Here is a 14818-nt window from a genome sequence, read left to right on the forward strand (position 1 = left end):
CATGCGATGAGATACTTGACGGCAGAATGCTAAGCGAGGTCTAAGAGCCGTACACTTTTTTCTAAGACGCCATCTTACCTAGATGGCGCCGACCGCACTTTTCAATTTATCAGTGCCCTTATCACGGCTGGGTATAGCCCTCAGAAATACCCTGAAAATTGATACAGTGCGCGGGATTCCCTGTTCTTTTCCTAAAATTCCCCACATGATGGGGAAACAACCAAAGCTGTCAACGTTTCTCCTGTCAACGTCCACCTTGAGGCTGCAAGGTTTGGCCTTTAGCTTTGATAAGCCTCGAACAATAGAGAATATCATATCACCTGACCGGGTCACTGATTACGTGAATACGGAGCTGGCCGAGCCGCCTGAGAGCGAGCAGCCGCTCCTCGAAGGACTCTAGCGCTGACTCCGACCGAACGGCGGGAGCCGAACCCTTCAGCTGAAGTGCGCCTAATCTAGGCAGCTCAGATCTTGGCCTCAAACGACACTAATCGGAGTTGTGCAAATACTCTGGGCAGAAAATTGGATGACATTGAACTATCGGTACAGAAAGTGGAGAGCCGATGCAAAATGGCGTGCGTTTGCAGCGCATTGTCAGGAAAGCGCGCAGCTTCGGGAACCGGTACGTCAACCTTCGGCATCGGGTGAGTAAGGAAGGTGTTTTTTTTTTTAGTGAGAGGCGCGTGGGTCGCGAGAGTCGCAGTGAACCTCGCTGCGTGAGTGTGGTGTTATTTTCCCCTTTACCAGAGCCCTCGGTGAGACTTTAGCCGCTAGGCCTCGTTTACTGTGTTAACACTTTCGGTTTATTTTGAAAGCACGACTACTTGGCGTCATTTTCCACTTCGTGGAATGTCTGAAAAATCGATAAAGACTTGAAATCAAGGAAGTATAGAAGATTACAAGTTGCGTTTTTAGTGATATCGTACGTATATGTGACGGCCGGCACCAGCCGTATTCTATCAATGCAGTTTTTGCTTTAGTTGAGCGGCCAGCGCCGTGGGCACTGGCCGATGCTTTTGAGGGCTGTGGAGAGTTGACACGCCAGGCATGTTGTAGAAATATTATAGGCTTAGCAGCCGTGCCAGCAGGCAGCCATGGAGGAAGGATTGTCTGTCATCTGCGAGCGTCGCCTTTCTGTGTTTTGTAACTTGCAGGGGACCCCTACTCAGGCCTCGGCCACCAGGAAAGTTCTTGCAATGTAGCATTTGAAGGTAGGCTCAAGAAGCCTTGAATACCTTTGCCTTGTTTCCTCCGAGTATTTCTCGTTTCTTGCTCTTGCAGTTAAGATCCGTTGCACCTTCAGCTCGCGATAAGGCAATAGGCATAGCAAACCTGCAAAGTACATGCAGGCAACAAATATCTGGCAGTGCAGATACGGCTTCGCAGATGAGGGCTGTCTTAGATGCAAGCCAATCACCTCCGCAAAAATGCTTCCCGCGCCGTTACCGAACATGCCATACCCGATGCCAGCCGCGAATTTTTCGATGCCGACGACGTCAGCCACCAGGGGGACGATGTTCACTGCGCCAACACCGGCCCCGAAGCCGAGCATGATGCAAAAGGGTATCAGCTCTCTGAACTTGGTCAAAGTGAACCAGAATGGGAGCAGAATTATTAGGTTGTAGACCATGATGATTATGGTGGCGTTGCATCTCCCCACGGCTTCTGCAAACCAGCCCATAAACGGCCTTCCAAATGCCTGCGAGCCATTGAACACCGCAAGAGCGACGGTCGCTTGCTGGGAGGTCATGCCAATGGAGGTTGCGTAGTTGGACATCGAAAACATGAGGATCACGTACCCGACGTTGGCAAGCCAGGACCACAAAGAGCAGAAGTGCAGGGCCTTTATCTTCAAAACAGAGACGTTGAACGCGGCCTTGAGAATCTGGCCTGCAGACTTTCTATTTTGGTCAAAGGCGGTCTTTCGTACGCGGACAAAGCAGAGCGATATCAAGTTGAGAAAAAGAGTAACCGCTGCGAGCATGCGCATTGCCCACCTATGGTCGCCGGTACGGTCAATCATCGCGCGGACTGCGAACGAAAAAACTAAACCTCCTAAGCCGACGCCAAAATGGCCCGCGCCATTGGCAAGAGCTCTCTTTTTCAGAAACCAGCCAGGGATAATAATAGTGCTGGAGCCAAAAATGAGGCCAAATGAGATCCCAAGCATAACGCCATAGGTCACGTAAAGCACGCCCACGGACTTCGCGAATGAGCTAGCCACAAACGCGGCTGCCTCCAGCAAAATGGCAAACGTCAGCGTGGGCTTGTATCCAAAGAAATTCATGCAAACGGAAGCCAGAGGCAACAAAAGGAGAGTGAGGCCGATTACTAGTCCACCTATCAATGCGAAGTCAGTGGGAGTTGCGTCCGGAAAATAATGAGATGACAGGAAATACGAGAGAAATACACCCCAGGAGGTGTTAGGGCCCCAGGTTGCGAAATTGAAAACTGCGACACATGCGCAACACACCCAGCCATACCCGCCATCGGGAGGGGGGTCGACGTATTCGTCGCTGGCATATAATCCGCCCTGCTCTTCCGATTGCGCTGCCTCGGCTAATTCCTTGCTACTCAATGGCGTGGGGAGAATTTGAGCTTCTGTTTCTGCTTGAGTGCTGAGCTTTTCGTTCGTCCTGTCACCCTGTAGATTGTCAGAAGAGGCTAGAGTACAGTCGCTCGAGGTGACAGTATCGATGCCCTCAGTGTTATAATCTATGTTATGCAACGAGCTGGATGCACGGTTATCTTGCGACATAGTGGAGATTTGTACTGCTTGGCGAAGATAGCAACTCTAAAAACTACCAAACTCCCAGGCATCTGGAGGCGCCAAGATCTGTGCCAGATCCATAGCCTTTTAACTGTATTCTTCTTTTACACAGAGCCATATCATAAATCTCTGTCACCGGTTATGCGCGGTTAGTGCCGGCAAAAACGGCTATTCGAGGCAAGTGTCGGAAAGGCGACAGAAACGTGACTACCCGACACGATCCTTTTACACGAACACAATAAAAGTGTGCCAGTGGCGATCTGCCATCGATGACAAGCCAGCGCACAGCTTGCCAAAGCCGGCGCGCGTCTTGAACAACAGTTTTGAGGCCGAAGAAGAGAACGAAGGGAGTCGCGTTTGCACTCATGACTTCGAGCGAAGATGGCAAATCTGATCACGTGATATAATGCTTAGCGTGGATGGCGGTGTACACTGTCACCAGAACGGTGCACATACGGCTGTGGTGAATACCAGGACATTTCAAATAATAAGGTGCGTACTGAAGTTGTGATAGTGCCATTGCAGGCCGATCCCTTGCCCCAGAATCGCGCTCTTTGCTTAGCTCAGCGACAGAAGGCGGCAACAAGACGCTTTTCATGGCTTTTGAAACGCGGGATTTGTTTCTGTTCGCTACTGCACATGTATAGACAGCTGCTTTGTACTGAGTTGCTATGTTATTTGCTCACTGCGTTCGAAATCGACTTCTTAGAATAGGGAAAGGTCATCACATGCTTTAGGTGCGCGCTGTTCGCACAGTGCGCAGAATGTTAAACCTAAAGAGCACCCCGTCAGTGCTACTCGCAGAATAGCAACCAGTACCCTTCTTGCTTACAGGCGTGAGTCGTAGCGGTGTCTATCCTTGATCTCGCTGTCGTCTGCTCACTTCGAATATTTAAGTGTCATTACACGTGACCGCAATCTAGCCCTTAACACAAGTACATATGTACTCGATTACTTCTGCACTCGAGACTGCTGTGAAGTTCGTCTACATTGAAAATTTTGTGGGAGTTTCGCTATGACATAGTGAAAGATACGCTATAGACCGACATGTTTCTGCTCAGGTGTCTAGAAGCGCCCACGCGGCGTTTCCCGACATGTATGTCGTTCTTGGGCACCCGCACGCTATCAACATCTGCGTCTTTTTGGCAACAAGAGGCCAAAGTCTCTCCGACCCCTGTCACTGCGCAGATGCTAAAGATCATTCCTAATGAAACAGATCTAGTCGCTCTGGAAAAGCAGGACGCACTCATCAAACGCAGACGGAAGCTGTCTAAGGAAATCACAAAACTCAAGAAGCTGAAACCTGTGTCCCCGGGTCTCCGTTGGTACAGAGCGCCAATTTACCCATACTTGCATACCGGCAGACCTGTGCGTGCCCTGACTGTGGCCAAGCGGTCCAATGGTGGGCGTAACCATAGTGGTAAGATTACTGTGCGTCACCGTGGTGGCGGCCACAAGCGGAGAATCCGTATGGTGGACTTCACACGTTTTACGCCTGGCGAGCAGGTTGTGCAGAGAATTGAGTACGACCCCGGGAGATCTGCCCACATTGCTCTTCTCAAGCACTCAGCTACTGGTGAACTCAGCTACATTCTGGCCTGTGATGGTTTGAGAGCTGGCGACAGCGTCGAATCATACAGAAAGGGTGTGCCAGAAAACCTTCTTCAGGAGATGGGGGGAAAAATCGACCCTGCCATTTTGAGTGTCCGTACTGCTCAAAGGGGCAACTGTTTGCCTATTTCCATGATTCCGGTCGGCGCCATTATTCACAACGTCGGAATTACCCCAGTTGGTCCTGGAAAGTTCTGTCGTGCCGCCGGCGCTTATGCTCGTGTTATCGCTAAGCTCCAGGACAAAAACAGAGCTATTATCAGACTACAAAGTGGTGAACAGCGTTATGTCGCCCTTGAAGCGTGTGCAACCCTGGGCGTGGTCTCAAACATTGACCACCAAAATCTCTCTCTAGGTAAAGCCGGGAGATCCAGATGGAGAGGCATTAGGCCTACAGTCAGAGGTGTGGCTATGAACAAATGCGATCACCCTCACGGTGGTGGTAGAGGTAAGTCCAAGTCTAAGAAGCTATCAGTCTCGCCTTGGGGCCAACTAGCTAAGGGTTACAAGACTAGAAGAGGCAAGCATCAAAACAGGATGAAGGTCAAAGACAGACCTAGAGGCAAAACCGGAAAGGCCCTCAGACAGTAAGCCTAGCCGCTTCAATATTCGCTGTCACGATTGGTTTAATAAATCAACATACACCCCAGTAAGTTCAGGGGCCCCACGCTTGCAATCTAAATGGCAAGTTTTGTTAGGTGAGACTTTTTGTCATGAAATTAAAGGATACGGATCTGCTTACTCGAGAGTTGCCAAACTCCGCGGTAGCCCAACATATTGTGCTGCAGAATTTCAACAGCGCCGGTCTTGTTGGAGATTGAAATACTAATTCTAACAGGGGTCGGTCTGTCGGAAGTACTGTCATCTGGGAGGCTTTAGTATCTGAACTGGCAAAAAGCAAGCACCTTACTTACTTTGTCAACAGCAGTTGTAGACTACGGGCATGGTAATGCGTACATGTATATAGTGCTAGCAAAGCTAGAATGTGAATATTATTTCGTTATACGTCCATGAGGAGCTTATAGTGCTGTTGTGATTGCAAATCTGCAATACAGCGACAGCCCGGGGCGCAAATTTTAGATTCCTCTTTTTGGGGACGTCAACAAATCCCAAAAAGCATGCATTCACTTGCCTTGACTTTAATATGACGAGCTGTTTATCATTACCGTAAGCAAAAGGCGATCACCAGTGACAGTTTAAGAGCTGCCTACGATAGAAGACTGCTCGCAGCTTCAGAAGGCAAATTTTTGAAAAACCGTTCGGTCATTTTACCTGCTTGAGGCCGTCTAGCTAAGCTTAGAGGTGACATTCAGTACAGCGCATGTATAGTCTTACGTATTCCTGTATGATATATAGTGCCACAGTAAGAAAACACTTGCGATTTCAGAAAATAACATCATCTTCCTGCTCTGCCAAGAGGTCTGGGGCTTCTTGTGAAGGAGGCGCGTCAGTTGGTTCCTTGGCGCTACTCTTCGGATCTGGTTTTTTAGAAGCGTCCTTGGAGGTGGTGCTGGCTTCATCTTCTTGGGCTCTCTGGGCCTTCGCCTTCTTCATCAAAGCATCAAGCTCGGCAGTCTGTTGCTGCTTCTTCTCCTGCACCTTCTTCAATCTATAAAATTCCTCTCTGTCTAGCTCGTCAAGTTCACTGTTGATGTAAGCAATGGTATTCTCCGTTCTTGGGATAATCACGTGCTCAATAGCATTGACTCTTCTGTTGGTGACCTTGATAACCTCGTCAAGAATCACAAACGCTGTCTGCAACGAAGCTAGTTCAACTAGCGTCTCCACAGCCTTGGAGTAGATCTCCTTTGCACGCTGCACCTGCTGACCACCACGGCCCAGACCTGTCAATTTGAAATCGTTGATTTCCTCGTCAATGTAGCTCTCAAACTGGGGCAAGTAAACACCGCTGACGTTTTCTTGGCGCGCTTTGACTCTGAACCTGGCGGTAGACACGTTCTCCTGCACCTGATACCCTATATTCTCGCCAGTGGCATAGCTCACCTCTGCCAGCGAGAATGCGGCTGTCTGCATTACACGGCCCATCTTTTGCTTAGCGTCATCAATTCTCCGGGTGATGTCACGGAACCTCTTAGTTAGAGCCTCCGACTTACGCTTCAACAGCGAGTAACCCTGGTTCGCTCCCTTTAACTTCGCCTTCATCAGGCCCAGCGTCATACGCGTGGGAAAAACCTGTTCTCTATTCGCTGACATCTTATTCGAATGTGTTGACCTTCACACAATCGCTAGGCGTTCTTATTCCTGCTAAGATTGCTGAGCTTCGTTGTGGTCTGTCCTCTCATGATCAGATAATCATCCCTTTCCACTTTTCAATTTTTTAGACGAAAAATATTTTTGAGTACAGAAGTACTTGGACCGTTGATGTCACTCCGTACGCTCAAAAATTCTTTTTGACGAGGAGAGCTGAAGTCAGGCCGATGTGGGCATTAGGACATGACAGGCATTGGGTATGGATACGGGTTCTATCGCTCGTTTTGTCACGAGTAAAGAAGATATTGCATATGAGTATGAGCTCCAGAATGACGGGGACAACTTAGTGGTCTGGAAGCGTTACTTGGAACATAAAAAGGCACAGGAGAACGATAGCGCACTTGCATGGATCTACGAGCGCTGCTGCTATCAGTTCCCAGGCTCCGCCGAAATGTGGTTGGAGTACATGACGTGGCGAATTTCTCTTCTGTCAGGTGCAAATTCCATTTTATACGCAGAAGAGTTCGAGAAGTGTAATAAGCTTTTTGAGAAGGCGATGTATCTGTGCCACCAGAGCGTGGACCTTTGGGAGCTTTACCTGCGCCACGTTATGGCACAGAGAAACCTACAGCTTATTCGTGTCTTACTCAACAAAGCCCTGCGGCATCTTCACCTGGAGCACCATATTCGTGTATGGGGTATGGTGGTTGAGTTCATCGAAAATGCTGTACTGGACCCCCGAGTAGCATCAGAAGTTGAAGAAGATATCGATGGGCTGGTGAGTGAATCATTTTTCAAAACCGACGACCAGAGTGGTGTTGCGGACGTGTGGAGCTCACACATACTATCCAGGTACCTACAAGTTGCAGAGGATCTAGAGCACGCTCTTTATTTGTTAGGCCTTACTCAGGATCATACAGAGATTATTAAAGCTTACCGGAGACATATTTTCGACGCGTCGTTTTCGCCAACCACCCACACAGCATTTGAGTTCCACTGCACCTATTTACAAAGCCTCGAGAAATCGAGCTCCCACTCAGAGTATATCCAGGCTATGTCACAGTGCATGAAGTTGTTTCCCGAGCAAAAGTCACTTCTCATAATTAGGCTCGCCAAGTACTATATTGGAAAAGCAGACCTCCCTGCGGCAAGAAGCACGCTATTGGATGCGCTTGCCTCTACTGTTACATCTAAGTCATTTTCGGAGATATATGAGTTCCTCGTAAAACTACTGGAGGCCTTCGCCGCGAGCAGTATTCAGCATGCGCAAATAGCTGCCAGTTCTGAGGACCGCGAGCAGCTAGAGTCCGACTTAGCCTTTAATATGGACTTGCTGGAATATTTAATAGAGTCGCATTCATTGTTACTGAACGACTTGAAACTAAGGCAGAATGTCAATGATGTCGGAACATGGCTAGAAAGAGCCGAATTTTTCCGTTCCCCCGCAGAAAAGGCGAAAGTTTACACAGACGCGATTACCAAGATTGACCACTTAAAGACAACAACCCCGGGCTCTTTCGGCGAGCTTTGGTGCTGCCTTGCTCAGCTTTATACCATCTCTGGGAAACTCGATTCTGCGCGGGAGACTTACGACCGCGGCCTACGAGTCCCGTATAGGTCTTTGAAAGACTTGGAAAATATATGGTGCGCATGGGCTGAGATGGAGCTTGAGTGTGGCCGAATTCAAGCGTCCATAAAACTATTGAGAGAAGCACTCAAAGTACCAAAAAACGCGGAACTCGTGGTTGATGCATTCAATACCGGCAATGGTGCAATGCCTGCCAAAGCCATAACATTTATGTCACAGCGGCTCTGGACTCTTTTCATAGACTTGTTAGAATCTACTTCTGAATCTTCTACAGGAGCCGAGGAAACTGTTCAAGCCTACGAGCAGCTGATTGCTTTGAAGCTAGCAACACCACTGAATTTCATAAACTACTCTCACTTCCTCCAGGAACAGGGACAATGGGACCAAAGCTTCAAAATTTATGAGCGCGCTATATCAATTTTCCCCGGACAAACACGGTTTGAGATTTGGTCTTTGTATTTACAGCAGTCCTTGGATAGAAAAAGGCCCACTGAAACTATGCGAGATCTTTTCGAGCAAGCTTTGAAGGTTGTCGAAGAAGACATCGACTGCCCGTCACTATTCATATTCTGCAGTGATTTTGAGCACTCCTGCGGCCTTGAAAAGAGATCTATAGACATTCTCCTTCGCGGTTGCAGGGAGTGCAAAAGCCTGTCCGCAAAGGTGACGCTATGGGACGCCTGCATAAGTTCTTCCAAAGAGCGTTTAGGAGCTGAGAGTTCAAGACCTCTTTATGAAGAGTGTATCAAAATGCTTCCCAACTCTAAAGCAACATCTTTCGCGCTTGAATTCGCCAAAACTGAAGTCGTTTTAGGAGACTACGAGAGGGCACGCGCCGTCTTAAGGTTTGGCGCTAATTTAATACACCCTGACCGGAATGTCCAGCTCTGGGATTACTGGGGTGAATTTGAACTCAAATACGGCGATAAATCGACTTATAAGGAAATGTTGAAATTGAAAAGGGAGCTTGCAAGTAGCATGAAAGTGTCAACGGAAGCGGTCTCACAGAGGAATGGTAATATTGCATTTGTGTCCTCAAACACTCAACCCAAGAATTCAGAAGCGCCTCCCACAACTGCTCAGAAAGCAGAAAATCCCGAAGAGATCATCTTGGACATCTAACAAAATTAGAAGGTTACGGTTATTATAATAATTCTTTATTAATAAAAATTCAGTATAATGTTTCTTCCTAGGCCAAACCTGCGTAGCCCTCAAAGGGTAAAAAAGTTGATCAAACTGTCAAAAAGGAAATAACGACAACTGCAGGATTCGAACCTGCGCGGGCAGAGCCCAAAAGATTTCTAATCTTACGCCTTAACCACTCGGCCAAATTGCCTTATTTCTCTTGAGTCCCTATTTGATAATAATATATTGTACATTAGTAAATGGATGAACTGTCATAAAACAATAATGGAATAAGGATATTCTGAGACAACAAAGGGGAACACCAGAGATGTTGAGGAACACCAGAGATAATGAGGCTTGCTCTAGGTCTCCGGATCTATAACTATAAGTACTACTGCATCCAAGTCTCAGTATGAGATTAAGTAGAAGAAAGGAAAAAGGTATCCTCGGATAGAAGAATAGTCGCCGACTGTATAGAGGCTACTAACCGCCAACTTCATCATAATTCAGAAGCTCATAATAACATACGACATGAACCTTATTCTTCTCGTTTGCCTGTAGAGACGCTTACATACGGCAAGGTCAAAATGCCAGATCATGACTCGTTAAGTAGGCTCAGGCATATCCTACGTATGAAGCCTTACTGCGGGTTTTCTTAACCAATTCCAGGCACCGGTTGTTCCTTCAAGTTATAAGGACTTGTAGTTAGAAGCTCTTCTCGTTCCGATGAGAATCCAGCAATGGTCGCGATGCTAAGATGATGAACATGATGCTTTTGATACCATAAGTTTGACGCTTCCACCTCGGTTTTCGGTTCCCACCTGGTTGAGAAAAAGACCTGCGATATAACTCCGTCTGGCGGGGAGCCTAACCCCAAGCCTCTATGCTCGCGTTTTCTTCAATGCGAAGCTAAATGTTGGCATCTTTGTGGAGCGCCTCTGCCCCAGCCTTCGCAATCTCGGGAAGCTGCGAGTTCATAAGTTATGGTTGGCGATGAAATGAAAGACGCCAGTCTGAGTCTTCACTCCAGCTGTACTTTTCCGAATTTTTTGAATTCGGAAGGCCTCTTAAGTTTTATCTTTTCGAGACGCCTACTTGGAAAAATACTTGTAAATGTTACCGCTCTTCGATTGCGAGTTCTTTTTGTTTTCATTTTGCTTTATGCTTGAAGCAGGCCTCTTCTTCCCGGAAAAAAGTAGCCTGCGTTCGCCGAGTGAAAGATTCTTGGAATCTTCTTGAGCACCATTTAAGCTTTCAGAAAGTTTTAGAGCGTAGTGAAAATCTGTGTGTTCTTTGAACAATGATTCGTCATCAAAATCTATATTACACGGCTCGCAACGTAGTGACTTTGTGAAAGACACATGGCTTTGGGGCTCAGGCTTAGTAAAGTCCTCGCCACTTTTTCGGACTACTTGTGTTTGGCGCCCAAACATGTCAACAATGGTCCTCCCCGTTTCGTGAATTTCAAAATTGGATAGGGACATAGCAATTCCTGTTAATGGGTAGTAGGTGTCCGATCCTCCGTACAGGGATTCAAGTTCTCGAATCAATTTGGTACCAAACTCCATTAAGTCCTTCGATTTCACTTGACCGCCCACTGTTAAAGTTGTTCTTCGAGTATGTCTTTCGTAATTACGCGTTTTCGTCATAACGGTTATAGTCTTCGGAACAATTATCCTTTCATACTCCTGCTCCAGTTCCTTGATTCTTCCAATAAGGTCTCCGCTGAAAACCTCGAGCCACGCCAAACAATCCACGTAATGTTTGCAGGAGTTTCCTGGCAAGTTTTTATTTGACATCATTGACTTTATCACTGGCCTGGGGTTAAAAGGCATTTTGAAGTCACCTCGAGCAAGTTGAAATATTTTATCAGCCATCTGCTGCACTTGAGCATCGTCTAGGCTGTAAAGCTTCTCTTTGCCAGAGTTGAGTTTACGTATCTTCTCTCTCATATGCGCACCTAGTTCCCAACTTGAGACAGGCCAAGAATCACGGATATACTTGAGTGATCTCTCGCTGGGTAAGTCCAAAAGTTGAGTCACTTCCTTACCAAAAATGCCTCCCATACTCCAAAAAGAAGTGAGCTCCAAGCTTTCATTGTCGAGGAAGTCTTCAATATTACAATTTCTTACAATAGTTTGGGCATTTGGCTTCTTAAAGTTTGAGGCAAGCTTGGCGACAGTCTTGGTTCGAGCAATCCCACAAGATGTAGTATAACCTAGAACTTCTTCAATTTGATCCCGAATTTTTTTGGTAATTGTGGACCCGAGGCAGAATAGTACATCGTCCCAGTCATCATAAAGCGTTCTTTTTTGTGGGTTGTAGTCGCCGGCCTCAATGTTAATTTCTACGTCTTTCGGAACACCAGGAAGGTAGTCGTCCAAGTCGTAGCTTCCTTCTCGAAATTGAGTTCGTATTGACTCAAAGCCCTTCTGAGATTCATCAATTAGGAGCAGAGAAAAAACATTGCGGCCCAGGTCCAAGAACACCTCGTCCACACTAGCTTTTTCTACCAAATCGCACCATTCACTGAATATCTTCAGAATCTTTCTACTTTCCCTCCTATAAGGATCTAATGAAACCTTATGTAGCTCGGGGGACAGTTTCTTACTTTCGTCAGTATGCCAGGAGCCGCAGTCATCATGATATTGCCAAAAATCCTCACCTTTCTTGAAAACTGCAGTATGAACTGGCATAAGGCCCTCACATTTTTTGAAGGCATCAAAAACAGTGTCCATACGACTAATGCCAAACTTCTTGGCAGCGTAAGAGACCGCTATGATCGAGTTCCACTGTACACATACTACTGGGTCATCCCTGCTGTATTGGCACCGGATCTGCTCAACTTGAGCGAAAAATGCATTCACATCTATATGCGCAACGCAAGCGAGAGGGGACGAAAAAGCCTTTTTCGGTGAGTTTATATCAAGTAAATCTCTCCATTTGAACCTTGACATTCGCGTGGCAGGTACCGCGGCTGGGCTTCTTCGGCTTTATTCAGTTTTACGGTAGAAGCCTAAAGATGCGCCATCTCATCAATCAGTATTTAATTAGTACAGGATGATCAGCGCTGTTATGGGTTCGAAGGTAAAGGTTTGAACAGTGTGCATTCGACATCTTCCATGCCCGTGAAAGCAACGGCAATATTTCTTTGAGTCGGGAAATACTACAACTTAATCAAGCGTGGCCCTGTAAGTTGTCGAATTAAATACAACCAAATTAATGTCTTTGAATAGATGAGCGACGTTTATTATGTGAGATACCCTTCAAGCTTTTAAATTACGCTAATGTAAATATGATGTAAATTGAGATGCAAAGTACGATTCACATATTCGAAGGCAGCACCGAGTCCGTTGCGAATATATGACAGAGCCTTGTAGCGTGAGCCTTTGCTAGTAGTGTTGAAGTTTTTGTTCCTAGGAATATTCAAATCAATAGAGAGTGGTGAGAGATTCAGCCGCTTTGCCAAGACCAGTGCAGCCAAGAGGACTGTTCCCTGAAAAATCATAGCTTTAAACAAATTGATTAGCTTGCGGCAAACGAAGATAGTGACCCATCGCAGAATCTTACGAAAGCGAGGTAATCCTCTGTCGGGATCTCTCTTGTAGCGCTTATTTTGAACATCAAGGTCGCGAGAGGAGCTGGCTTTACTTTCATTCAGGGCAAAAAGAGTCTCATAGATTTCTCGGCGCAAGCGCAGAGACTTATAGTCCTGTTGATCATCTTGCAGAGCCATTGCCATGCTGTTGCTCTCCTCGCTATCGCCAACATTCTCGTGTGCTACTTGAGACCAAAGAAACTCAAGGTCTGCTAGGAGTTCGCGCGCTGCAAGAGTTCCAGTGGCATAAGATCTCATTGTAGAGATAAGCTTTTGGATGTACTGCTTTTTTGCTTCTGTTTTACTTAGACCTGTTTTTGTCCTCCAAGCCTCCCACTTCCTTAATGCAACGCTGTATTCCGGCAGATCTGATCCAACAGTTGGTCTTTGGAGCACTAGGTCCACATCTCCCTCCGTAGATTGTTTGAATAAAGCATACAGCTCTGTTCTGATTTCAGCAGGGGGACGAGGCAATGAATTGTAACCTTTCAAGGAAGAAAGGGTGTGGATGGTAGATATAGCTTTCTCAAACACCTGGTCAACTGAATCAGCTGACATTTGCCAGCCCTTTGTTGTCCTTCAACTACGATTCATTAACTCCAGGGATCGGTCATATTGACCTTGAAGCGTCACTTAGAACAAGAACGTTAAAAACGACAAATTTCAAGAGTACGCCTTCGTAAGGGTCTACCAGCGCGCCATGCTGCCCGCCAGATGGCGCAACAAGCTACACTGCTACTGGCCCAGTGCCAAGTTCAAGGAGCGCCAGTACAAGAGGCTAATTTACAAATGGGGTTTTCTCTACGAGGATGTTTGTCATTGAAATGGACCAATATAACCACAGCGAGGATTGACCTCAGCATGGTGTATCTTGGTGAGTAATTGACAGGTAAATCTTGTTTGCTATTAAATTGGATCTCAGCATGTAAGCAATTTCGAAAGAACAGAATATCAATGTGTACTCACCACCTGAATGATTTTCCACGTCGATAATCCATTGCATTCGAGCCGAGGCCCAGAGTGTAGACAAACTGGCAGGAACAAGGAAGAGGAGATACTGTGCATGGAAGTTAGCTTGAACTTCAACCGCAGTAAATGTTAGGTTTGATTCGGCTTGGAGCCAAAGTTAAGAAAACTGTAAGTTGTTAAAATCATTTTAGTAAAACCAGGACAAAGCCAATGAAACGGAAGATACATTAAGTTTTCTTTCTTGCTGATAAAAAACCCTAGACTAGAAAATACAGAAAAATGATGGAACAGGATTTTTCTTTATGCCCACTATGTTTGGAGTTTAGTTTTCTGGAATTTCAATTTCGCCAGCATCGATAGCCTCGATGATGTCGTGTGGGTTCTTGTAGTTAACACGGCAGCCAACGGACTGGGCAGTACCCAAAATCTCCTTGGCAACGGAGGCCAAGTTCTTACCGAAGGACTTGTCCTTCATTTGCTTGGCAATCTCGATGATGTCCTCCAACTGCAAGTTACCGCTGTGCTTGACGTTCTTCTCCTTCTTTCTGTCTCTAGGAGGCTCCTTCAAGGCAGTGATGACCAAAGAGGAGGCAGATGGGACAACAGAGGCGGTGGCCTGTCTGTTTTGGATTCTCAACTGCACGGTGACCTTGATACCCTTGAATTCCTTGGTGGCCTTGGCAATGTCTTCACCAACCTTCTTTGGGGACAAACCCAATGGACCAATCTTTGGGGCCAAGGCGGCGGAAGCACCGACTTCACCACCGACGGCTCTCAAGTACAAGAACTTGACTTCATTTGGATCAAACTTTGGAGGCATCTTGTCTTATCGATTATCCTTATGGGTACGGTGGGCTATCCAAATCACAACTATACACTGATGAGTGTTGAATGGTTAAAATCTTTTAGAGAAGTCTCGGTGTGTCCGCGCTGCGCGCGCTGCGGC

General features: G+C 46.7%; 7 protein-coding genes and 1 non-coding gene across 8 annotated transcripts, besides 1 other annotated feature; 2 read left to right on the forward strand and 6 right to left on the reverse strand.

Annotated features, from left to right (window-relative positions):
• Window positions 1-1165: 1165 nt before the first annotated feature.
• Window positions 1166-2758, reverse strand: KLTH0G03454g (KLTH0G03454p; the record flags this gene model as incomplete). The annotated part of the gene is made up of 1 exon (XM_002555141.1): window positions 1166-2758. One exon carries the CDS (start codon window positions 2756-2758, stop codon window positions 1166-1168), a length of 1593 nt encoding a protein of 530 aa, XP_002555187.1.
• A 1059-nt stretch (window positions 2759-3817) lies between these two features.
• RML2 (mitochondrial 54S ribosomal protein uL2m) lies at window positions 3818-4972 on the forward strand (the record flags this gene model as incomplete). The annotated part of the gene is made up of 1 exon (XM_002555142.1): window positions 3818-4972. One exon carries the CDS (start codon window positions 3818-3820, stop codon window positions 4970-4972), a length of 1155 nt encoding a protein of 384 aa, XP_002555188.1.
• Window positions 4973-5764: 792 nt separating this feature from the next.
• VMA8 (H(+)-transporting V1 sector ATPase subunit D) lies at window positions 5765-6595 on the reverse strand (the record flags this gene model as incomplete). The annotated part of the gene is made up of 1 exon (XM_002555143.1): window positions 5765-6595. The coding sequence occupies one exon, from the start codon at window positions 6593-6595 to the stop codon at window positions 5765-5767; it is 831 nt and encodes a 276-aa protein (XP_002555189.1).
• Window positions 6596-6851: 256 nt separating this feature from the next.
• On the forward strand, window positions 6852-9302 carry SYF1 (mRNA splicing protein SYF1; the record flags this gene model as incomplete). The annotated part of the gene is made up of 1 exon (XM_002555144.1): window positions 6852-9302. The coding sequence occupies one exon, from the start codon at window positions 6852-6854 to the stop codon at window positions 9300-9302; it is 2451 nt and encodes an 816-aa protein (XP_002555190.1).
• Window positions 9303-9434: 132 nt separating this feature from the next.
• On the reverse strand, window positions 9435-9516 carry KLTH0G03542r. Its single transcript has one exon. It is a non-coding gene; the product is annotated as a tRNA-Ser (tRNA).
• Window positions 9517-9575: 59 nt separating this feature from the next.
• Window positions 9576-9837: a long terminal repeat.
• A 559-nt stretch (window positions 9838-10396) lies between these two features.
• On the reverse strand, window positions 10397-12262 carry RAD30 (DNA-directed DNA polymerase eta; the record flags this gene model as incomplete). Its single annotated transcript, XM_002555145.1, has 1 exon — window positions 10397-12262. One exon carries the CDS (start codon window positions 12260-12262, stop codon window positions 10397-10399), a length of 1866 nt encoding a protein of 621 aa, XP_002555191.1.
• Window positions 12263-12579: 317 nt separating this feature from the next.
• On the reverse strand, window positions 12580-13461 carry KLTH0G03608g (acyl-CoA-binding domain-containing protein; the record flags this gene model as incomplete). The annotated part of the gene is made up of 1 exon (XM_002555146.1): window positions 12580-13461. The coding sequence occupies one exon, from the start codon at window positions 13459-13461 to the stop codon at window positions 12580-12582; it is 882 nt and encodes a 293-aa protein (XP_002555192.1).
• Window positions 13462-14194: 733 nt separating this feature from the next.
• RPL12B (60S ribosomal protein uL11) lies at window positions 14195-14692 on the reverse strand (the record flags this gene model as incomplete). Its single annotated transcript, XM_002555147.1, has 1 exon — window positions 14195-14692. The coding sequence occupies one exon, from the start codon at window positions 14690-14692 to the stop codon at window positions 14195-14197; it is 498 nt and encodes a 165-aa protein (XP_002555193.1).
• Between the last annotated feature and the right edge of the window lie 126 nt (window positions 14693-14818).

The sequence above is a fragment of the Lachancea thermotolerans genome (genome assembly GCF_000142805.1).
Source record: "Lachancea thermotolerans CBS 6340 chromosome G complete sequence".
NCBI classification, from domain to species: Eukaryota; Fungi; Ascomycota; class Saccharomycetes; order Saccharomycetales; family Saccharomycetaceae; genus Lachancea; species Lachancea thermotolerans.